General features: G+C 38.0%; 1 protein-coding gene across 7 annotated transcripts in view; it reads right to left on the bottom strand.

Moving 5' to 3' along the window:
• The window catches only part of LOC127656209 (adhesion G protein-coupled receptor B1-like), an 86,713-nt gene extending 64,372 nt beyond the window's left edge, over positions 1 to 22,341 (bottom strand). For 3 of the 7 annotated variants that reach the window (XM_052144406.1, XM_052144410.1, XM_052144412.1), the window contains exons 1-2: positions 21,541 to 22,341; positions 158 to 316 (exon numbers count right to left, since the gene is read on the bottom strand). In XM_052144406.1, the coding sequence (XP_052000366.1) occupies positions 158 to 316; positions 21,541 to 22,258 (877 nt within the window). In that variant the 5' untranslated portion in view covers positions 22,259 to 22,341. The remainder of the gene's footprint in view (positions 1 to 157; positions 317 to 21,540) is intronic. The other 4 variants (XM_052144407.1, XM_052144413.1, XM_052144409.1 and 1 more) reach the window with 2 other exon arrangements.
• Positions 22,342 to 24,889: the final 2,548 nt, after the last annotated feature.

Raw genomic sequence — 24,889 nt, 5'->3', positions numbered from 1 at the left:
TACTATTTTTGACATACTATACAGTAGGGAAGTAAGGATATTTGGTTGCAGTGAGAGATATAAGGAAAGAGAGAGGAACTGAGGTAGAGAGAGGTTTGTGGTTGTGCACAGGCAAACAATCACATGCACATGTGCATTAGTATCAAACAAAACTTACCGATGCAAGGCTGTGTGTTGCAAGGCCGGCCCTCCTCCAGAACTCCCTCACACAGGTACGCCTCCTCAGGAGGTGATTGACAAGTGCGTGTGCGTGTCTGGACCCCGCCCTCACATTCACTGCTACACTCCGCCCAGTTGCCCCACCCACTCCAGCCACCTGTATTAAACCCACACATACAACATAGACACACAAATGTCCTGTGAGCATAATGCCCAAGCAAAACCCATTTGTTAATACATTTCCATGACACAAATTAAATTTCCATCCGTGCTAAGCAATAATGTCCTTATTTCATAATCCATTATGATGGCACAAAGATGTAGGAATAGACCCATAAATACCAGTAGGATATGAGTCCCTGAGTTCTGCTGTCTCATGAATGTTTTATAGCAGACATTGCTGCCTGTCTGATCCCGGAGGCCCCGACAAATATGTATTAATCTACATGAATAGAACATGAAGCTGGACCATGTCCAGCTGTAGACATTTTTAATTACTCACAAATCAATTGTACGTGGGAGGGTACGTAATTCTACACTCAGTGCTGATCTACTCAGAAAATGAGAACACAATAGAAAGAGAGAAAGAAAGAATTAGTAGAATGCATTAGAACATTGACGCATTTATTTTTATGTATAGGGTCCATATTGACCTTGTATAGACCAGTTAATATAAAATAAACCCTGCCAAGATGGTTCCACTTGAAATAGCCCTCATGCAAGGCCCAAGTTAATGTATTATGCCACATATAGGCAAGAAAAAACTATTTATGCTCTTTCTGCAATGCTGATACAAATCTGCCAGCAGGCGCGCACTGAAAAGCAGAATCAATATCTATTTGTTTGAGCAGGATGAGCGATTAATGGCAAATTGTTTACTTGGGGTGCTGAGATTGGTTTAGTAGCATGGTGCGGGAGACATATTCACCTGATAAACATAACGGATTCTAATCTTCAATGCCTCAGCTTTGAATATACAATCAAATGTCCTCCTTGCACAGCAAGTGACAATCACTTGCAAAATGAACCGGGGCAGCTCTCAAAGCGCTAACTTGATTAATCTCATCCACCAATCATGCAATCAGATAACTTCATCAACCAATGAAAAGTGCCATAAACAGCATGTATAGCCAATCCTTGCTCCACAAGGGACTATAAGTGGTAAAAATCAGACTATATATACAATACATAAACTTTTCAGCTTCTGTGCTGAATGACTTCAAATGTATTTAAATGAAATGGGAATATGAAGTGACAGTGAAAATGGGTACGGTAAAAATGAGAAGGGTCAGAATATTCGAAGGCAAACAATCTTAATATAGAGGATAAGAAAACATCCTGATATGGAAAAAACAATACCCATTTGGAGATAAGGTTATCTCTCTCTCTCTCTCTGTGAAAAATTATGGGAGAGAACAACCTTTTTTGGCTCAATAACCACAAGCTGGAGAAAAAAGGGGGACAGACTAATGTAGTGTTTATTATGCTTTCAATAATTTAGTGTGCTTCTCTTGATCGGTGGTAGCTCGCGAACATTCAGAACCTCTGCATAGAATGCCATCTTTAAATTCTTATATTCATCCTCTATTTTTCTATTTGTGAACTCCTCCTCTATCATTCTGTCTTTTCCCCCATCTTTGCATTACTGCTGCGGCATGCACCTGTTTTCAGTGGATGAGTGTGTGTGTGTGGATATATATCACTTTGCCCATTAGTAAATACCACCAAGCTGAAAACCTTACCAAGCCTTCAAAGTCACCTTGACTACCCCTCATAGTTGTGCTGAAGCTTTGCAGCTCCAGTTACAGAAAACATCAATACGAGATCTCACATCATCCCACCTACAACACCAAATAGAGCATATACTACTAAAAAAGATCTTTCAGTACATTTAGATTACTGATTACTAAGCATTTTAACTGTTTTATTTCTGCTTTTGTGTATTAAAACAGCTGTCTGCTGGGGACACAAAGTGAAAAGCAAAACACGGTAAGTGCTGACACCCAGAGGATGCAACTAGTCATTGGCATCCATACAGACAACACTGAATTAGAAAGAAGGCAATCCATAGAGACAGACAGAGAGAGCGAGAGAGTGAGAGAGAGATTATGTCCAGTGTTATTATCAAATAATAATAATAATAGTAATAATACTAATTTAAAGATTTTCATTAACTGGAATAATAATAATAATAATAATAATAATAATAATAATATAAAAATAAATAAAATTAACACTAACTTTCTGATTAATTGATTAATTTAATTTCTGTCTTTTGATACAACGTATATTATAAAATTTGAAACCAGGCTTTATTTAACATGAACATGCCAGTAGATGGTAATAAATGAGTTGCCCTGAGAAATAAAGTCAAAACAAATAATTAAACTAAATGAAACTTAAAGGGATAATTCCCAGACCTTTTCAAGTGTTAAATTTTCTAATTTCTCTTTATTGTTACATCAGATCTCCTTTACGTGTTTTTTTATAGTTTATTTTGTTTTTGTATTTATGTTTTACTTTCAATTTGCCTATTTAAATTTCACTCAAAAATGTAAATTCTCTCATCATTTACTAACTTTCATGCCATTCCAGATGTGTATGACTTTCTTTGTTCTGTTGAACACAAACAAATATGTTTAGAAGAATATTTCAGCTCTCTATGTCTATACAATGCAAGTGAATGGTGTCTGGAACTTTGAATCTCCAAAAGTCAAATAAAGGCAGCATAAAAGTAATCATATAACTCCAGTGGTTTAATATTTATCTTCTGAAGTGTGGCAGTCACTTTGGGTGAGAAACAGATCAGAGAAACAGATTAAATCCTTTTTTACTATAAATCTCAACTTTCACTTTGAATTTCAGAATTGCTTTAAGAGACATAGATTTTACCACTGGAATTACTTTTATGCTGCCTTTATGTGATTTTTGGAGCTTGAAATTTCTTGTCACCATTAACTTGCATTGTATGGACCTAGAGAGCTGAAATATTCTTCTAAAAATCTTTGTGTGTGTGTTGTGTGTGTTCTGTAGAAGAAAGTCATTCACATTTGGGATGGAATGAGGGTGAATAAATGATGAGAATTTTTATTTTTTTTAAACTTTAAAAACTATGTAAAGGTGATCTTGGTAACAATAAAGAGAAATTAGAAAATGTAACACTTAAAAAATGTCTGGAAAAATCGATCTTGTTATCTCATCTTACTCTTTTAAAATGTATTTTCTTATTGATGCAGAAACTAAACAGATCAAATCTGGCTTTCTGGAAGTATTTGATCAAAAAGGAAATCAGCCATTCATCATCACACTCCTTTTTCCCTCTGTCTATCTCTGTCTCTCTCCCTGATGGCTAAAGCTCACAGGTCAAATCCACTGTTCAGTGTGCATGAGTGTGTATTACTGAAGTCAGTATCCTGCTTAGAAAAAATATTTGAACTGCTGTGCTTACACATCTCATTGATTAACCTCACTCCAGGGGCAGGAAACACAACTCAGTTCTGCTCCCTTAACGCTTCACATAATCTTTCCCCTTTTGAGCCACAGCCCCCAAAATGCCCCATGCAAACCCACACTCAATTAAGCAACCCTAGTGCTGTAAGACACAATTTACATGCTGTTTACACTCTATAGTAATAGTTTAACTCTGAAACGTGGTGTGCATTAAACTAGCCAACATTTAATTTTTATTTGTAACATTTGGAATTGAGATTTTTGATGGTTTGAAACTGTGAAATATTGTTCCCTAGCATGCAGTTGGAGAAAAGGTATATGAAGTATGTGAAGATCTGATATCATATTTTGTTACCAATTTATTCAGAAATCCAAGTAATATTTTTCCTGCACCCATATTTGCCCATATTTGCTGAGCATATCTGAAACATTCTAGGCAGCAGGCAGTGTATTTGTCCCTTAATTAAATCAAATAATATACATAAAATTAATTCCGATATGTAATGACACCATTTAATATATCATTCCACATATTCTAGTAAACACGCACATATATCAAATGATAAATAATGCAATTTATTCTTCATTATGTTTAAAACTGTCTCTAATTGTGCAACAAATGTTTTTGAACAATCCATGGTAATTTAAGATATTTATATAAAGTTTAATAAGGCACAGTTTAGACAATAAAGCAGTATGCTCTGTTGTTTTATATTCTGGTGACATGCGATCAGTCAAATTCTCTTTCATTGGCTCATTGGTGAGCAATTAATTGAACAAGTGAGTTGTAAATCTCTTTTATCACATAGACACAAACAATATGATCTTGTTTATGGTGATAATAATAATCAAACTTCTGCTGTGTCTTTCAATTGTCCCACAATGTCAAAGTCTCTGACCTCTTTATGGCAGAGTGCATTTAGGAGGTTTACTGATAAGCAAGATAAACAGATCAAAAGTACGACAGCGATAAGAATAAGGGTTTGGTTGAATGTTCTTCGGTTGCAGGTGTGGGTCAGAGAAGTCGACGTTTCAATTCCGAAGATGGATGCCTCTCTTCAGCATGAACAAAAGGGGAAAAAACAGCACGAATCAAAAACACCTTCACTAAAAGGATCAGATGGGCCTCCCACTTTTCACAGGCTCACAGATGAGTGGAAAAATAACAGGCTTTTCTTATTTTCCCCTTGCACATCAATCTTAGGCAGAGAAACATCTGCTCATAAGAGCAAATGGACGTGGGTGTACATAGGTGTAACATTCTGGCAGGCTTGACTGAAGAGAGGACGAGAGGAAGATGTGTGAAAACCCAAGTACAGATTTATTTACAGTGCTGATATACAAAACATGAATCCAGTATAAGACAAACATAAATGACTTGACTTGACTAAACTATAAACTTAGACTTAACTAGGAACCGAATAGACTGGACTCTGAACAGTTACAATCAACAATACTCAACGAGGACTATAGCAAAAACGAGGGCTTAAATAAACTAGCAAGGGAAACACATGACAAAGATAACCAATGATTAGACTTAACTAATAACAAGATAACAACACAGCTAAACAGGAACCCATAACAAAACAGAACTGACAACAAATTAACAAGACAATAAACCAATGAGAACAAGACACATGAACATGAGGGAAACAGGATATCACAAGACTAGACAAGGAAAACTCAGAATTACAAACTAAAAGTCTCAAAAACACCTAGTAACCTCTAGTGGCAGCTAGGACAAATTTTCCAAGTGTAACATACCCCCCCTTTAAGTAGTGATTCCTGGCGCTCCTAAACATAACACCAATAAAAATAAATAAATTGTTAATGGGAGGAGCGGGACATCATGGAACCGGCAGTCCAAGAAAACACAGGGGAAACGAGAGGGCAAAACGGACAAGGCGGCCAAGGCAGAGCAAACAGGGTGTCCAAAGACCAACGTGAACCAGGAGACCAAACAGGTTAGTTCAGATCAAGCGGATGCTCAGTAGACCAGAGCGGAGCCAGTGGCCAGGGAGGTAGTTCCAGAAAGGTATCGGGGTCTGACGATTTGAGAGGCGGCTCCAGGAACGGAACTGGCTTAGGATCAGGAGACCAGGACGGAACTGGTAGAAGGTCAGGAAACCAGGACGGAACTGGCACAGGGTCAGGAGGTGAAGCCGCAGGAGGCAGAGGCCCAAGGAATGGAACTGCTGAAAGTAGGGACTCCGAGGGAAGAGCTACCAGGGATGGAGGCTCAGCAGAGGGAGCCAGTGGTGGATCTGCTGGAGGATCAGGAATTTAAATCTCAGGGGTAGAGCCAGAGGTGGAGTAGACGGAGACACAGGGAATTGAGACTCGGGGGCTGAGCCAGAGGTGGAGTGAGCGGAGCTGCAGGAGGACCAGGGAATTTAGACTCGGGGGTGGAGCTGGAGGTGGAGGGGGAGGGGTGGAGCCACTGGAGGATCAGGAATTTGAGTCTCAAATGGATTGGGGGAGTCACTGGTGGAGGAGCAAGCGGAGCCGCATGAGGAGAAGTCTCAAGAGCGGATGGAGCCTCGGAAGACTTAGAAATCTTAGACGATTCTAGGGGCAAAGCCATGAAAGACCCGAGGGGCGGAGCCGTTGAAGACTCGTTGACAGGCTCGGGGAATGGACAGGCTCGTCAACAGCTTCGGGGAACTGGACAGCCTCTTTGACAGACACCATGTTCAGGACCGCTGGCAGCAAATAGGAAACAACCTCCATGGCCATGAGCACTCCGTGGCCGTGAAGGCAAATTACCCAAGTGGAACACACACACAAACACATCCACTTTCATGCACTTTCAGTTCTTGGAACCATGACTGGCAAAATGCACCGTCACACTTAGGCTGAACTGCCCGAAACCATATCTGACTCTTTGAAACTCTGTGACATTTAAAAAGAAAAAAGTTAATCTAATTTCAAATGTGATACAAAAAGGAAAGCAATTTCCTGAATATATGTAAAGGCAACATATGCAGTTGTGTTCTCAAATTGGTATGTAATGAGCATAATTAAAACTAAATATTCAAACTAATTACAAATGACAAAATTTTATAGCATTTCATTAAGGTGAAAATTCCAAAATCATAAAAGTGCTCCAGAAAAATCATGCAGAGGTCAGAAACTGTATTTCACCCCAAGCTGTACTTTCAATGGCAAATCCATTAACCTTAATGTGCTCCAGGTCTATACCAGTGAACTCATTAAATGATTTTGGCGACATTCCATTGACAAGAAAGCAGATGTAAATTTCATAATGCTTCTATTCAGAACCAGTTATAAAACGCAGACTGTGATAAAGTTCAGGAATTAAAGGAACTAAACGGATAGTTCAGCCAGAAATGAAGATTCTCACATCATTTGCTTACCCTCAAGACATCCCAGGTGTGTATGACTTTCTTTCTTTTGCAGAACACAAACAAAGAGCTAAGATATTCTTCTAAAATTCTTTGTTTTTGTTCAGCACAAGAAAGAAAGCACACATCTAAGATGGCATGAGTGTGAGTGTATGATAGAATAAATTTTTTTGGGTGAAATATCCCTTTAATCAAAACAAAATATATTGACTACTAATGGCAGATGTTTTGTGGTATTTAAGGTGGCAAATCACAAACAATATTGTGTCTACAACAAATGTATGCGTCATGTAGCAACACAACAAAACTAAATCATGTCCATTATAATGAACAGAGCTGTCTACTGCAAGCACCCGACGAGAAAATCTTTTATTGATGGATGTCCAGTTTCAGTTTTTTGCATGCTGCATAGCTACTCCAGCCACTTTATTCTCTTTATCTGACAAAAATTAAAGGTTTTTATTTACAAACATTTTTAATTAATTGCTTTAAATTTCATTCGTTATATACAGTACCTTTAAATAGCTGACTGTCAAAGCCAGCTTGTTATGTTTCTGGTGTATTGCCTAATCATCTAAATCGATAATAATATGTATACACAGTTTTAAAATGATCTATTCTCAAATAGTCAGTATAACGTAAGCTTAACAATGGATTTCCAATGGAAATAAAGTAGGAAACATATACATTTTTAGGGAGTGGTATTGTAAGGGATTTAACGATTCCAGTTCTGATTCCTATTCCACTAAATGCTATTCCTATTCCTTGCCTGCTTCTGTAGCTGCCGGTTTGTTTGTAGCTTGCTAGCCTGCTTAGCATTGCTTATTCTTATACGTTCATTATTCTATCTTTTACCATTTTACTGCGTGCTTCAGGTTTTTAAATTTTTTACTGTTTTATCTGTGTGTATTATACCACGCGGACCTGTTTCTGTTTTTTCATTTTACTTTTTCCTCTTGTCAACATCTTGTGTCTCGGCTGCGTGTATTCGTTTTTATGTTTTACATGGATTATTCCATCAATCTCAAACATCTGCTGATTAGGAACCACATCAATCTCAAATCCTTGCCGCTCAAGAACAACCATAACAACAAAAACAACAAACAGTTGTGGTAAGACATGGCATCCGCTCATGTTATTTCTTCCTGTATTACATGCCACAAATTTACTATAGCTTCTTCCGTCAGCAGCGAGGGATTTACATGTGAAAAATTTAAGGAATTAGTCAGGCTGACGGAGAAGGTTACTGAGACTGAGACAAGCATCCGAACATTAGTGGAGGTCAATGAGAAATAGAAGCTGGTAGTTCCTGTTTTGGGTGCAAGTAGAACAACCAACACACACACTTTGGTTCCGGCTCTAGAGTCCCATTCCTGTTAGAGTTTCCAATCGATTCGCACCACTCAGTGATGCACCCAACTGAGAATCATGTTGAAAGAGCCCTAATAATTCTATTATTCTATTGTAAGGAATGTGGAAATAGAGACTTCAGCCACTACTGTTAAATGCATTTCGGGTGCCAGAGTGTCTGTCATCAGATCAAATTTACAAGTGCTGGGTAATGCTAAACATAGATTTTCTAAAATTGTTATCCACGTTGGCAGTAATAACTAATGCTTCGGCAGTCGGAGAGCACTAGAGATAATGTTAAAGAGGTGTGTGAACTTGCAGAAACTATGACAGATACTGTAATTAGCTTGGGCCCCCTTCCCACTCATCGTGGTGACAAGGTTCATAGTAGATTAGTGTCACTGAATGGCTGGATGTCTGAGCGGCGTCTGGAGAATAGCATAGGATTTATAGACAATTGGAAGACTTTTTGGGGTAGACCTAACTTAAAAGAGACGGACTCCGTCCCTCCAGGAAAGGTGTCGCTAGTAATCTAGTAATTTGGCTAATATTCTTAATAATTACATAATTTGACTAACTGGGTCCCAGTAAGCAGACAAACTGGTTTATCCGAACATCTGCTAGCTGCCTTGAGATATCAGATAGGTCACATAAACTACAACACATAGAGACCACCTAGATATCATATTGAGACTGTGTCTGTTCCCCGAACTACCAAACACAAACCCCTTTACTAAATCATTATAGAAAATATGATTAACGTTAAACTGAAAGGTAGTGCTACTAAACATTAGATATCTTTCAGCACTAATTGTAAATTAAATTATTATAGATCATATTTTGGATGCGCCCTATTTGACTGAAACCTGGCTTAAACTGGATGAATATATTATTTTAAATGAATTTACTCCCCCAGGTTATTGTTATAAACATGAGCCTTATCTGGGTCGAGGAGGAGGTGTTGCTACAATTTACAGTGTCATTTTGGGTGTTACTCAGAAGACAGGATATAAGTTTAAGTCTTTTGAACTAATAATGCTTAATGTAACACTGTCAGATATAAATAAAAAATATCTGTCAGCTTTTGCCCTTGCTCTAGTATATAGATCACCTGGGCCTTACTCTGGTTTCCTTGGTGAATTTGCTTATTTTCTGTCTGATCTAGTAGTTAATGTAGATAGAGCTTTAATTGTTCGTGACCTCAACATTCACATAGATAATGAAATGACACATTGGGATTAGCATTTATTGATATTCTCAACTCTCTTGGAGTCAGACAAATCTGACAGGACCAACTCATCGCCATAATCATACACTATATTTCATTCTGTCATATGGAGTTGATGCTGATACTATAGAAATTCTACTGCAGAGTGATGACATCTCAGATCATTACCTCATCTCGTTTTTGTTGTGATCAGATAATGTCATTCAATCTACACTATGCTATCATTCAGGTAGAACCACTAAATATAGTTTCAATAATAATCTTCCAGAAATGTCTCAAATACTCAGTAAGCCAAAAAGTTTAGAATGGTAAGATGAAATAACCGAAAATATGAGTACAGTCTTCTCTAGCATTCTAGATAGTGTCGACCCCCCCTTCAATTAAATAAAATTCAAAATTGCACCCTGGTACAATGATCACACTCATGCTCTCAAGAGAGCAGCTCGGAAAATGGAGCGCAAATGGAAGAATACAAAATTAGAGGTATTTCAAAGTGCAATGAAGGATAGTGTCTGTAGCTAAAGACAGGAACTAAAAGCAGCCAAGTCAGCATATTATAGCAAACTCATAAAAAATAACCACAACAGTCCTAGGTATTTATTCAGTACTGTGGATAAATTGTTTAGGATTAAAGCATCGACTGAACCAGATATTGCGTCGCAACACAATAGTAATGATTTCTTTACTGATAAAATTTAAATAATCAGAAATAAAATTGGAACTATTTAATGAACTCTCACAGCACCTCAGAAATACATTCAGTATCTCATAATTTTGCTCACGAGCATCTTCAATTCTTCTCTGTCATAGGTCACGAAGAGCTAATAAAATGTATACAAAAATCAAAAGCCACAACATAAACACTACCGGTCAAAAGTTTTTAACATTTACTCATTCTTCATTATCATTTTTTTTTCTTCACATTTTAGAATAATAGTAAAGTCATCAAAACAATGGAATAAAATAAATGGAACTATGGGAATTATGTTTTGACTAAACAAAATCCAAAATAAATCAAAACTGTGTTTTATTTTAGCATCTTCAAAGTAGTCACCCTTTGCCAAGAATTTGCAGAAATGTACTCTTGGCATTTTCTCACCAACTTGGGTGAGGTATCACCCTGGGATGCATTTAAAACAGGATTGAAGGAGCTGCCAACTATGCTGGGCAAATACTGGTTGCTTTCCTTTATTATTTGGTCCATGTCATCAATTTAAAAAATGTTTTTTTTTTTTTTTTATTAAATTATTGTTTTATAATTAAATAAATTAATATGGTGGCACAAATATATTTTTGTCTACAAAATAATTTTCCAACATTTAAGCATTCAGATCAAAACATTATAAATCATGAGAAACACTTCAGTCAAGTTTTTCAAAACTTTTGACCGGTTGTGTATGTTAGATCCAATACCAACTAAGCTCTTAAAAAAGGTATTCCAAGTAATATCAGAACCTCCTCTTAATATTATTAACTTCTCGCTATCCTTAGGATATGTCCCAAAAACGGCAGTTATCAAACCACTTATTAAGAAGCCACAGCTTGATCCTAGAAAATTGGCTAAATGCAGAATGATTTCAAATCTATCATTTATGTAAAAAATACTAGAAAAGTTAGTGCCTTCCCAAATATGTTCATTTCAACAGAGAAATGTAATATATGAACAATTTCATACAGGATTCAGGCCCCATCACAGTACAGAGACTGCATATATCAGATTCACAAATGACTTGCTCTTATCATCTGATCGCGGCTGCATTCCTCTTCTAGTGCTTTTAGATCTTAGTGCTACCCTCGACACCAAAGATCACAACATTCTCTTGAATAGGCTGGAGAATTATGCTGGCATTAGTGGACTTGCATTAGCATGGTTTAGGTCCTATTTATCAGACCGCTACCCCTTTGTATGTGTAAACAAGGAATTGTCAAGTCAAACAAAAGTTAACTATGGAGTGCCACAGGGATCAGTTTTAGAACCTCTGCTTTTCTCCATATACATGCTTCCCATGGGAGATATTATCAGGAATCATGGAATAAGTTTCCACTGTTATGCTGATGATACCCAGCTTAATATTTCTTCTAAACCCAACAAAAATGCACAATTCTCCAAATTAGCAGAGAGTATCAATTAAATCAAAGATACTAGGTGGTGGTGGCGTAGTGGCTAAAGCACAGGGCTGTTAATCAGAAGGTCACAGGTTCTAACCCCATGGCCACCACCATTGCGTCCTTGAGCAAGGCACTTAACTCCAGGTTGCTCCAGGGGGATTGTCCCTGTAATAAGTGCACTGTAAGTCGCTTTGGATAAAAGCGTCTGCCAAATGCATAAATGTAAATGTAAATGTAAAGACTGGATGGTCAGAAATATCCTTCTACTCAATTCAGACAAAACAGAGGTACTAATGATTGGACCAAAAACCTAGCTAAAAAATAATTTGACTCTTGATGATGTAGTGTTATGTTGTCTTCTTCTGCAAAGATCTTAGGTGTTATATTTTATACCAATCTGTCCTTTGAAATTCTAATTTCCAATGTTTGCAGAACAGCATTCTTTCACCTGAGAAATATTACGACACATGCTCTCTGTTGCTGATGCCGAAAAGTGTATTCATACGTTCATGGCCTCAAGACTAGATTATTGTAATGCATTACTGGGAGAATGTCCAGGAAGTTAAATAGATAAACTTAGTTCAAACAATTAGTTCAAAGTGCTGACTAGAACCAAGAAATGTGTTAATATTAGCCCAATTGTATCATCGTTACATTGGCTACCTGTTAAATTTCATATACATTCAAATTCTGTTAACTAAATAAAAGTCTTTAATGGTCAAGCTCCACAGGACTTAAGTGACCTTCTGATATGCTATATTTAAGAAGGACCTTCTTTCTCAGGGATGGGGCACCCTCTGACATCCACACCCAGACCTCTAGAACCTCCACGTCAGGCTCCTGGATAGGATGCGGAAGATCTAAGTGGCCTACCACCCGGTCAAGGGTAGTCAGCTCATCATGGAATAATATATATCTCTAACTACATCATACTTTTTCATATCAACAACCATGCAGTAAATATTGTCATTAAGTATTGTGAGCCTTATGTCGGACATGAGAAAATGAATGATCTGCTGTTCAGTTACTATTTGATTTACTTCAAAGAACTGATGAAAGTGATTAGATCAGGAGGAAGTCACTAATTGATTAGCAGTGTAGCAGTGCTGCTGAATGGTAGCATAGGAAACACTAATTAGTATTTTAGCACAGTGTTGAGTCCGCAACAGTGGAAGAATCAATTATGGAACCGAAAGTCATGAAAATCTTTCAACTGGTTATCCGTTCCTATGTTCCTGTTACTGTGGCTAAAGTTGATCCTCAGGTTTACAGCTGATTGGTCCATGGTTAGAAATAATTCTGAGGTTACCTGCAGTTTAGACAGCCTCTGAACTTATGCAACGTCGGCAGACTGAGATAAACTGGGAGTACTGCGCCTGCAGGCACTTGTGAATGCTTGACTTGGTGAATGACAGTAAACAAACTTTTTTACCGCATCGAGAGTTACACTGCACCTCATTATAGAGGTCGAAAGAGGGAGAGCATGAGAGAGAAAGATAATGTGCGTTAGCCCCATATGGTAGTAAACCTGATTAAAACAAACAGAGTGTTTCATCATGAGTTAATATTCCTATGCTACAGTACATGTATGTCCCATGGGCTAGATGCATTAGGCATTCCTACATGCCCATTTGTGGAACCTCTCAAGGGTGAGAGGCTTTATCAGGCAAATAACCCCTAATCCCCTTAATCAAACCATTTATCTCTCGCTCTCACTCTATCTCTCACTCATTTGCTCTGGGTCAGTCTCAGTATGATAGAAGATATTTTCCATTTTTGATGGGTTCTGTTTTGTATGGCTGTGGGTTAGATGTGACTAAGAGAAAAGGGTAATCATTTGGTTTCATACAGCATTGTTGTCTCTCTCCCTCCGTCATAGACAGAAGAACACACAAACACACACACACACCCATGCACAAACACAACAGGTCTATATCCTGGAGCATGTTTTGCTAATAAGCAGCTCCCCAGGGCTTTTTACAGCTCAGTTGGGCCCAGACACAACTCTGCAATGTGAAGACGTGTGCTTATGACTGTACACTGTGGGTAAATCTCACAAAAAATCAAAAGGAAAAAAATTTAAAATAAGCATAAATGTAACGTTCTGTGTTGTTGTATGCATTTTTGCTGTTGTGCTCTGCTCTTTATCTCTGTCTCTGTGTGTGTCTGTTCCAGGTGCTGCCAATTCAGAAATTGTTTGCTCCACCTTAACGATGGCGATTGGCTGTTCCTGACACTGGCTGTGTCTCATATGGAAGAATGCATCCTCCGGAGGTCACATTTTTTGGCCGAATACGTCATCGAGTCTGTCTCATTTCAGAAAAGAGACTAGGACACTTTGAATGCAGCCTTCGAATGCAACCTTCTTTCACAGGAATTCAGAGAATGTATGAGGTTTATCCTTCGTGGGCACTCACAACCCACAATTCTTTGCTTCAACAGAAATGTATATAAAAAAAAATTATATTATATCAATATTATATTAATATATAATTAAAATAAAGTATTTGACTAAAAGTACACCTGTAAAATATATTTTTCTTTCTCTATACATCATTATAACTCACCTAAAATTTACCTCATACATTCCTTTCCAGAGGGACTTTGTTCCCTTCTCGCTCAACGTGCTCGCGCTTGTTTAAGAGTGGTGTGCTGTCATAGTAACCATGTTACGTTCCGTTTCCGTTTGTCCTACGAAGGCCATCTCGTTTAAACATGACATGTTTAAAGGAGGACACTCGGTATACTGCAACCTTCAAAGGCACGCAACCTACCTAGAATGCAGCCTTCCAAACGAGAAACAGCATGTGTTTTAGGATACATCCATAGCGTTTTGGTTTTTGAACAGCTCTCTGTCCATAATGGCTTTTTCAAGTATTATTCCAAAAGTTTCTCATCCACACTGAAACGTATAAAAACTCTTAAATCCCCTTTCTGCGAATTCGAAAAATCACTGTTCCATGTACGGCCTGAAACGCAGTTGTCCATATGTCCTGTCGCTGGACAGAAATTCTGAGTAAACTTCCCTTCACATTTGAAGGCATGCAATGTGAATGTTGTACAAAGTAACATTAATCTTTAATGACGCTATCAAAGGGAATACCAGGCACAACAGTGCAGCTACAACATGGGCCGCCAGCTTGATTGTTTTGGGTTGAATGGATCACATGAATGCATCACGTGACAACAAATCCGTCATTGTTTTCAGGTATCTCCATTTCCCTGTCCACACTACATCGTGAAGATGGTGTTTTCAAATGTATCCAATTGGGAGAGCGTTTATGAAAAGATCCTTTTTCGCTGTCAAAGACAGCATCTCAGTGTGGTCAGAAAACAAATGTCAAATGAAAATGCCTTAGTGTGGACGAGGACATACAAAATCCATGTTCTGCCTGTGAGATGGGAGCTGTTGTGACTCCAGGCAGTCGCACTTCTCCACGCTCCCCTCTAGCTGCCAGACCAACACCTTGCACGTGAGAACTGCAAGAGTTCTTTGCATTTATACTTAGCAATAATAGTCTGATTCAGAGCTAATCATTTTTTTTTTTTTTCAGGTGGCTTTCCTTTTTTATCTTTTGATGCTTTTTTGGGCCAGGGGTCACCCTTAAGCCAAATACTTGCTGCTCTTTTTCAAAATATTTTAATCAAATAAATCAAACATTGGATCCATCTCAGTCTTTTTGGTCTGATAGTTGTGCGGGGAGTCCTAACCCCCAGGGGACATAATAAAGAACATTTTTATTTTTAGAGCCATTAGGATTGTTTGGATTGAGACAATTTTTCATGACAATTAACCAGTCACAGTACATTAGCAGGAAGAAGGACCCAAGCGCAGGAATGAGTGAAAACCAAAAAAAAAAATAATCAATAGAAACAAACAGGCAACACAAAACTCTCATGAGGGAGAGGAAACAAACAAAACAGGGCTAGGGCTAGGGCTGACAAACTCACAAAATGATTTAACAAATACAAGAGGAAAGAGGGCAAAATATATAGAACCAAACACATGAGGAACAGGTGCAGACAATAAACATGAGGAGGACGATACGAGAAGGCTTGGCAGGAGGAAGAAAGCAGGCAGGGTTAGGACAGTGCATGGCAGACAGAAAACAAAACAAAGCAAAGCAATGCGCTCAAACACAAGACAGACACACATTAACAGACAACAGAAAGGAGAGAGCTGTTAGACCAAGGTTGTGACATAATCATGTTTTTTTTCCAAATTCTGATTACTGTAGGTTAATGTATGTGGGTGTTTAACTTTTGATTTATTTTATTTTTGTATTATTCCCCTTTTTCTCAACAGTGATTAGATTTTCAACAGTGCAACAAATTGCTGCTTTGATTTATGAATACTTAGCCATATAAATAATATAACCTTTTTTGCATTATAGCTATGAGAGTGAAAATGAATTTGAATACTATGCATAAGAAAGGCGTAGTAGGGGTGCTTAATTGTCTTGAAAATAATATCACAATGCAACTATTAAAATCTTAATGGTCCTGAAAATAGGCTTCATTTTCTTTAAACAATATATAATGTCTTTCTTTTCTTATTTTCAGGGTGAACGTAGACCAGGATCTTTGTTTTACAAGATTTCGCCTTGACGTTTACAACTAGCTGTGGACAATTAACTAGAATGTTTACCTTGGAAGGGGGGCAGTGTCATTTTAGGTATTAATGAGAGTCTTTAGAGACAGAGTCAGTTCTAAATAAACAGTGAAACATTGATATTCTCCTGAATGACAATGTAACATAGTTTTGGAAAAAATAACCTAAAAAAATCCCCCCGTGAATGTGTGCATGAAATAACACTGAACCCCTGCAGCAAGACAAATGTCTGACAAATTATTTTTTTTCTCTTCTCCTGTAAGTGTTTACCATGGACTAGTTACAGTCTCATGGCTAACATACATATTTTAAACACATATTCACACCCTAACACACAACCAACCTGAGGCATTTTATTATCAAGCACACAGGCAGTAAAACTGCTTAATTAAAATATGAATTTTTCATGAGCTCTGGAGTGCTGTGGAGGGGCCAAGAGCTTACATTGGCAACGTTAATAGACAGCGAGTGAGCAAAAGTGAGTGAGAGACAAAGAGAGAGGGAGTGATAGTGATCATCCATCCAGCAGAGCTAAGGACTGTGCTTATCCTTCTTTGAGCAGTGGAAGCAGTTTTCTAAGCACCGTGCTAAAATTGAGCGTGCCCCTGGTGGCCAAACATGCACATGACACCCCCACCCCCACACACAGAGACTGAGCACCGCCTGTACAACCATCTACAATGAAACTTCTCTGCATGAACTGGCTCACAAATGCACACCTGTGTGTGCCCAACTGTTAAAAAGAGAGACAACGAAAGAGTGATAAGTTATATAAGGGTCAAAATCACCATAAAGTGTCTTTGAGACTTCACAATTTCCACAAAACAAATCTGAGATTTTCTATTTAACTTTATATGTTTTGTATTAAGGAGACCTTAGGCTGTTAGAAATGCATATTGGTCAAGCTCCAGCACTTTTTATAAATTAACTGCAAGCTGACAATATACAACCAAACCATAAAATATGTCCACCCTGTCATGGACAAATTCAAAGTAGAATAAATACATTTTCATTGCATAGTGATTATAAAATGTAGATCTGCAGAAAGATAATGTGTCCCTTTCCCAACAAAACATTTTAGTTAATGGTAAAAGTCTTTTGATAATAATGAAGTTACTGCCTAAATATGTTTTGCCCAATAAAATATGTGATAGTTGCACATTCTTTTCTAAATAAAATCTAACAACAAAGATATTTAGTCAAACTTTAAAACAATACTAACTGGGCCTCATTTGTTTATTAAGAAATTACACACAAGGTTTTGTTAACTTAATTAGTTAAAATAATTTGTTTATTTTCATAAAAGTTGAACATGACAGGTGGACAACAAGATGACAGGGTGGACAACAAGATGACAGGGTGGAACCTGGCATGACAGGTTGGACAAATGCTTTAATGGGTGAACTAGAAGAGAACAGGAACATTAAAGAAACAACAGGAACAACAAGAAACCCTTAATTCCTACTGCCAGTGCAAATGCAACCAGAAATATGGTCCAGGGGGAAATTAGTTCTAACCCTAACCTAACCCTAACCCTACCCCTACCACCCTGCTAGAGCTATGCGGTGCAAAAGCCCCTTATGGAGTACGTTGGATTATGGACTGGAACATGTATATAATCTACTGTTATAATATGTGTTATAACTGTTCTGATATGTGAAATAAACATCAAAATGTGGCAAAAACTGTAAATGTCCTCCCTGTCATGAACCATGTCCACCCTGTCATTGGAAGGCTTGGTGACAGGGTGGACAATGACAGGGTGGACATTTTTGGCTAAAGTTAGCATTTAATGAGCACATGGTGTGTAGCAGTTAGCAAAGTGATTCACTGACTGAAGCTGACTGTGCACTGTTTAAAATCTATATTTTGAATTTCTGAAATGTTTTTATATTAATTAATATTTCACAATGACAGGGTGGACATATTAAGCTTGACAACACGCAACTACAAACACAATATGATGAAAATTAGGAAATATAAGTGTAGATACTTACTGTGTGTGCAGCAGATGTTTTAACCTCCACTGAAGAAAGACCAAATGGGGGAGGGGATGACACTGTGTACATCAGTTGGTTTCTTAAAGGGGCGTTTACCCAATAATGACAGGGTGGACAGCAATTTCAGGGACACATGCAAAATGCTTAATATTATTATGAAAATAAAATATAAATAATCAAAATGACTTGTTTTATTAAATAATTTGATGAGGACAATAAGAACATTCAAAAAGTATTTAAATTTTATGTCATTTAACCACTTTTTACACTCACTGAATTTAGCTGAGTAGCGTGTGGGACATGCCAAAATCACATTCATCCAATCAAAGAAAATGGTATAAAATCAGAAAAACACATTTCAAGAGACTTATCATTGTACTTGTATGTGTGTAAGTGTTTGGCCATTTATAATAAAACCTCAGAATTTCATTATTTTGCATTATGATCATGATGACTGAGCGATTCTGATGAGGACACCAAAGGCACTTTATAGTGATATTGACTCATAAGTGATCAATTATTGTGCCTGAACACAATGGACTGTGGAATATGGTGACAGTCAATTGAAATCCCTTTGTTTAGCAACATCACAGCCCATCTAAAATCTATAATATATAATTGCCCGCTCACAATTCAAAGCACCTTGCTGAGAAATAACAAGGACACACTTTCATCTTACTTAACCAAAGCTCTCTGAGACACATCCATCCAGAATAGGGAAAAGTGCAAGCCATAAGGACAATATTTTCTTCTCTCTGCTCTCATCATCGCTTGACACCTGAACTTTCCTTCCCACTCCCCTCTCCCTCCATTTCTCTTTAAACTGTCTCTCTCTTTCTGGCTCTGTCTGAAATCGAAGGCTGCTGCCTTGATGCCCCATCAGTCAATGGCTTAAGAGACAGCAGTTTTGTATTAAGGCACCATCATGTCACATCTAGAACAAATAATTGACATTTATCAAACATCCTTAAAATAAGGTAGGTTTACTTGAGAAGCAAAAGATGTTTTCAAAGAAATCTACCAAAGTTCAGAGAGGTTTAATCTTAAATTCAGAAATAAAAACCATTTGCCAATGGAATAAGGAATATAAACTTAATTCAAAGGAGAAACCAGTTTATTTTTCTAACCCCTCTGGCAAACCCCTCTTGTTTTAATCATAAACCTTACAAAAGTTTAGCTGCATACCAAATGGCATAATTATGCACTATTCTAAAGCAAAGCATAGCATAGTAGTGTGAGAAGTGTTCACACTGAAAACACAATCATAAGAAGAGTATTATGAGTACCCAGATGATGTACAGTAAGTTCTTCAACCAATATAACGGAGTGTGGAATGTTGGACACTTCATACACTCAGTGGTCCTGGCTTGCCCTATGTAGCGTAAGGGGTGGAATAATGTGGCTGCGATACTTGCTTGACAAAACAATTGTAATTAATGTTTAATGTGACAACTAGCAAAACTTATATGAAGACAGCACCTTGAAAAGATGGGTTGAATGCTTTACCATCATTCAACCTGTGTGAATATGTACATTATTTGAAAAATAAGTGTTTGAGTAGGGTTGGCTAGCATACAAAAGCTAGCGGCAACACATTAATGAATGCTTCTGTGTAGTTAAAAACATTAGTGTTCCAATTGAAACAATACAGTACTTTGAAAATTCATACTCTGGATGGCCAAGTGCATAGTGTATACTGTAACTGCACTGTGTATAGTGCATCATTTGGGACACAGCTTGTTAGATTCTCTGAAAACAAGACTTAATATCTTATATTATTTATCTTGTTTTAGGAATTTGTACATATTTTTACCGGAAAAATAAGACAAGAATACTGAGTGAGAAAATGTTTTTGCACTGAAGGCATCTTAGTATGTGGATGTGACAGGATGTGATGCAGGGTTTGAATGTGCCTCCATATACTGCATGAAAAGGCAGCTCTTTTCAGGTTTCAGACACAGCCTCTCTCATTCTTTCTTACTTCCACTCTTCTTCCACCTTCTGTGCAATGAGTCACACTGACACAATAGACACGCCTTTAGTATTTTAAGATGGAACGCACACCCACCCTCTTATGTGTCCCACTCTCTCATAATTTTCACTCACCACTGTCGCTCCAAGAAAGCAGGAACATCCTACCATTAATACTGTGTTGGGGACATCCATGGAGTGATAGGTCCAAGAGAGCAACATGATAATGATGCAGGGCATATCCTTCAAAAGTCATCTTTCATTTACCATTCTGCCATGGCTCTGTCCAATGACCCAGCCAGACGTTCCTGGCTCGCCTCCCGAGATCACAATCAATCTACTGAATTAGATGTTTTCTCTTTGTCACGCCCTCCGTCCATCTATCCATCTGCCGTGCTTGTCTAACTTTTTATCTTCTGGTTCTACTGTATAATAATCGCACATAATATCCATTGCAAGCCGGTAAATGCCTTTTTTAGAGAGTTTCGGACACTTTAAACTCTGGAGGTCCATTACCCTGTGGAATTTTTAACAAGCAGATGAAAAAACAGACACTGAAGTGGAGAATAAAGAGTAGAAAGTCACACAGTGTGATTGGGTGAGTGATCTTCCACACCCATGGCTTCAGCCTCTTCTAGGTGTTGAGTTTCTTTACCACATCCACTCTTTGATAAGAGATCACATCATAGCTCTTAACTCAGTAACCGGCCTCTTTCCCTTCCTTATAATCAATCTCAGAGCCCAACATCACCGCTATCCCATGTCAATTCCTGAGCATGTCTGCCGCATCAAGTCTCCCACGAGCCGATCCAATATCCCTGTCTGAACCCTCACAGGATCATGCATGGCGCCAGAACCCAAGGTCACCCAGCTTGGAACACATCAGCTGAAACCTAACACTCCTCTCTTTCTCATTTTTAACCTCCATCAGTTCTCTCAGAACTAATGTTTTTGTTCTTGCTCTATAATAGACAACAGTCTGGTTCTGAAGTAAAAATCACATTCATAGAAACATTTATTTTTAACGATAACTTTAAATACAGACTGTTAGCTCTGAGATTTTTAATCAATGGTACATGCTTCTGCTCAAGCCATCAGTCTAACCCTAACCTAACCCTAACCTCAAACCATATGAAAAAAAAATGAATGAGACTTATCCTGTACTTGGAACCAAGATGGACGAAAAAGTGGCAGGCACTGTTGTGCTCTATTGCTTTGCTACTATGACATGCTAACTATCTCACAGTGGTAGAACAAGTTTTTTAGATACAACAAAACAAAAAACGGGTTGCTCACCACTTGTGTCAATATCTGCCATTCCTTCTTTCACTACAGGGATGCAGTTCTCCAAGTAGACTCCATCTCTGTAGCATCCATTAATCTCTTTGTCAGGTGGAGGCTGGTCCCAACATTGGCATGGTGTCTGCATGATTCCACAAGGCCGGTTGGAGGTACTGTAAGTGAGGCAGTCCTCCAACCACTGGCACAGCATTTGACAGGCAGCCATGCTTGGATTACGCTTCCCAACCACAAGATATTCCACTTTAAACTCCCCTTCCCCATTCCTGGGCCCGGCGCCTGCTCTGGGCAGCCCTTTCCGGATCTGCAAGAATTGTTTTCCTGCCTCCATGAAGGCAACATGAGTGGAGGAATCACACAGCTTCACTACCTCGTCGAAGCTCTCCATTCCAAGGAAGGTTCGTGTTGTTTCCAAGAAGGAGTCGAACTGGAAAGTCCGGTGCTGTCTGGGAATACAGTCTCTGGTTGGCTTTGTGACCTTGATAAAGATGGTGTAGCGCCGTGGGTCAGGGTTCTGCAGTGTCCAGGAGCAGGGTGTGCTGGTAAATACAGAGGATGAGAGAAAGAAACCAAAGAAACGACTCTGGACCAGGGTAGAGCAAGTGTCAGACTCCGGGCCAGAGGGGGCAGCGTTGAGCATGTCCAACTGCAATAATTGGAGAAGAGGAAACAGCAGGACCAATGACGAACAGTTCTGTATGAATTTTGATATCATGGCTGTAAATGACAGAAGTATGTGCAGAAAAGAGAGGCTGAACTTTATTTCTCCTTTGCACCTTTTCTTTTGTTGGAATGTTGGTTCAGCAGCCTCTTATTGTTGATCTGGTAATATTCTCAGATGTTTGCTGAACCATTGAGACTGACAGCTTAGGGTGAGAGAAAACTTTGGCTTATTGAAACAGTTTGTTGTCCATGATGCCACACAACCTCAGAAAGATCTGTAGGAATAGAGAAGACAGTAAAGATTGAATGAGCCAGATGGAAAACATCAGCAATTATACATTGGCCAGATAAGTGTGAACATAATAACTTTAAAAATGCATATACAGACAGCGACATGACTGACTCTGGCATGCAAAATTACCATGCTGGGCCATATTAATTAAAAAGTGCTGTACCTGTGTTTCATATTCAAAAACAATTCTTTTTTTTTCCCCCTGTGAAGCAGTTACTTTCTGAAAAACGTCATGTGAGCTTTATAATTTGTCCAATTATGGGGCAATAAATTACAAAAATATGAGCACCTGCTGTCATTCATTATTTCCAGTGCATTTACTTTATGCCAAAATTATCAATAGCCTGTGTCCTTAGGGAATTATTAGGCTAAAAGTGGATGGATCATCTCTCAGGCCTAAGTGGCATTTTTTTCCCTGACAATTCAATGTCTCATGTACTTTTACAGCACTTAAAGGCGAGGAATATGTGAGGTCACAGAGAAAAGCAGTAGACAGACATCTTGGAGACCATTCTGATGTCATCGCAACATTTCCATGTGCCATTAGTCACTTTAAAAATTGAGCACCCAGGCACTGAGCTCACCCTGAGAACCTGATTCCATACAGGAAGATACCATGCTGCTTTTATTCTGGGAGCACTGAGTCATATGGTTTTAAATACAAATATATATACAGTATATATATCATGTGGACATGAAGACAAATTAGACACTTCACATAAAGTTATGTGACATTTACAGCAATCATTTATTTGCAACAATCACAATAATAACAACCATTGTTTTTTAATGCCAGTAATGATCTTCTCAGCAAACGTAGTATGTTTCCTCATTGCAATATTGTTTATCAGTCAGCTTCAGGGTATAGTCGGATAGGAGTTTTCACAAAAGTGCTTCATGCCCTGTAATGAATGCGAGGAATATCGTATCACGCAGAGACTTGTTGGAAATATGTTGTATTGTAGTCTCAACTTTGTCTTTCTAAAAAATCCTTAGGAAACATAAAAATAGAAACAAAGGAGACAATTGTTGACATGCAGTAAGAGTAAAGAGATACAAGATGAATGTGGATAGCATAGCTCAGATAATGTGGAGAAGAGTACATATTGAAATCTCAGACTTTTGATTGCAGACAAAAATGAGCACAGTGTGAGACATTGTTGTGATTTCACCCAAAAATATAACTTTTTTTACTCACCCTCACATTGTTCCAAACCGACAGACATTCTTTCTTCCACTGAACATAAAGATTCTAGGCAGAATTTTAACCATGGTCACCATTCACTTTTCTAAACAAAATTTGCATTTATGGTTGAACATTCCCTTTAAGCAAATCCACTAAACTAAATCCAAAAGAGCAAGTTTTCATGTAGTTAGTATATGGTTTATCCTGTCTGATCAATTTGGCTCAGAATCATACAGCTTTGAGCTTTGTCATGCATGGGGTTTGTTGAGTGCTGTTGTTCGCTGTCCTTTTCTGCATATCGATGCGCCATTTTGTGGTCCGTTCTTCATAACGCGCTGGCTCATTTTAGCTTATCACGCCCCATTCAGTATGTTTCACAGCCGACCCACCAGCCCGCTCGGTTCTCCCGATGGCCATTCCGTCCCTGATAGGGCCCAAAGTGCGTCAGTCCACCGGGAAAATGCCCCGGTATGACAGATTACCAGTCCAGCCCTGCATACCTGTAAACGTAGCTGCTTAGGTGAATATTTGTTTGATATCCATGACAACATGGTCCAAAATGTACAACTGGCACGTGCCAAATGCAAGAAATAAATTGCTTTTGGCGAGAAAATATAACGGAAATATTCACCCAGTGGCAGGTTTGGGGAGTAACAGAATACGTGTAATGGGATTACGTATTTATCATGGGATTATGTATTCCACTACAGTTACAATTTAAATATTTGCTAATTAGAATAAAGTTACATTCCAAAAGTATTTTGATTACTGAAGAGAATACTTTGCATTTTATTGTCATTTGTTTCATTTAATATTTAAATATGATGTGATTCATATGAGCAGACAGAGAAGTAAACTTGGAGCAGAAGAAATAGAAATAAACCTAGTGTTAATTTTCACCTTTACAGTAAGCTAATATGCTATTTCTAGCCATTTTACTAGGCACGATCATATTTTTTAACAAGAAAATTCATAATTTATGGATCATAATTTTTTTTTCTAGTTAGACATTTGATATTAGGGCAAAAACCATATTCCTGATAATAATTTTTTTATCCTTAAAACAGATTAATTTGATTGATCTTGTTTTAGAAACAACACTGCATGATATTTTGGTTGTTCAGAGAATGTATTTTAACATGTGTATTTTGTTTTACTGTACTGGCAGATTTTTTATAGTAAAACAAGTGAAAAAATCTACCAGT

Source organism: Xyrauchen texanus, chromosome 15 (genome assembly GCF_025860055.1).
Source record: "Xyrauchen texanus isolate HMW12.3.18 chromosome 15, RBS_HiC_50CHRs, whole genome shotgun sequence".
In the NCBI taxonomy this organism is placed as follows: domain Eukaryota; kingdom Metazoa; phylum Chordata; class Actinopteri; order Cypriniformes; family Catostomidae; genus Xyrauchen; species Xyrauchen texanus.
The sequence above is the reverse complement of the archived record's forward strand: the minus strand, read 5'-3'. Positions and strand labels throughout refer to the sequence as shown.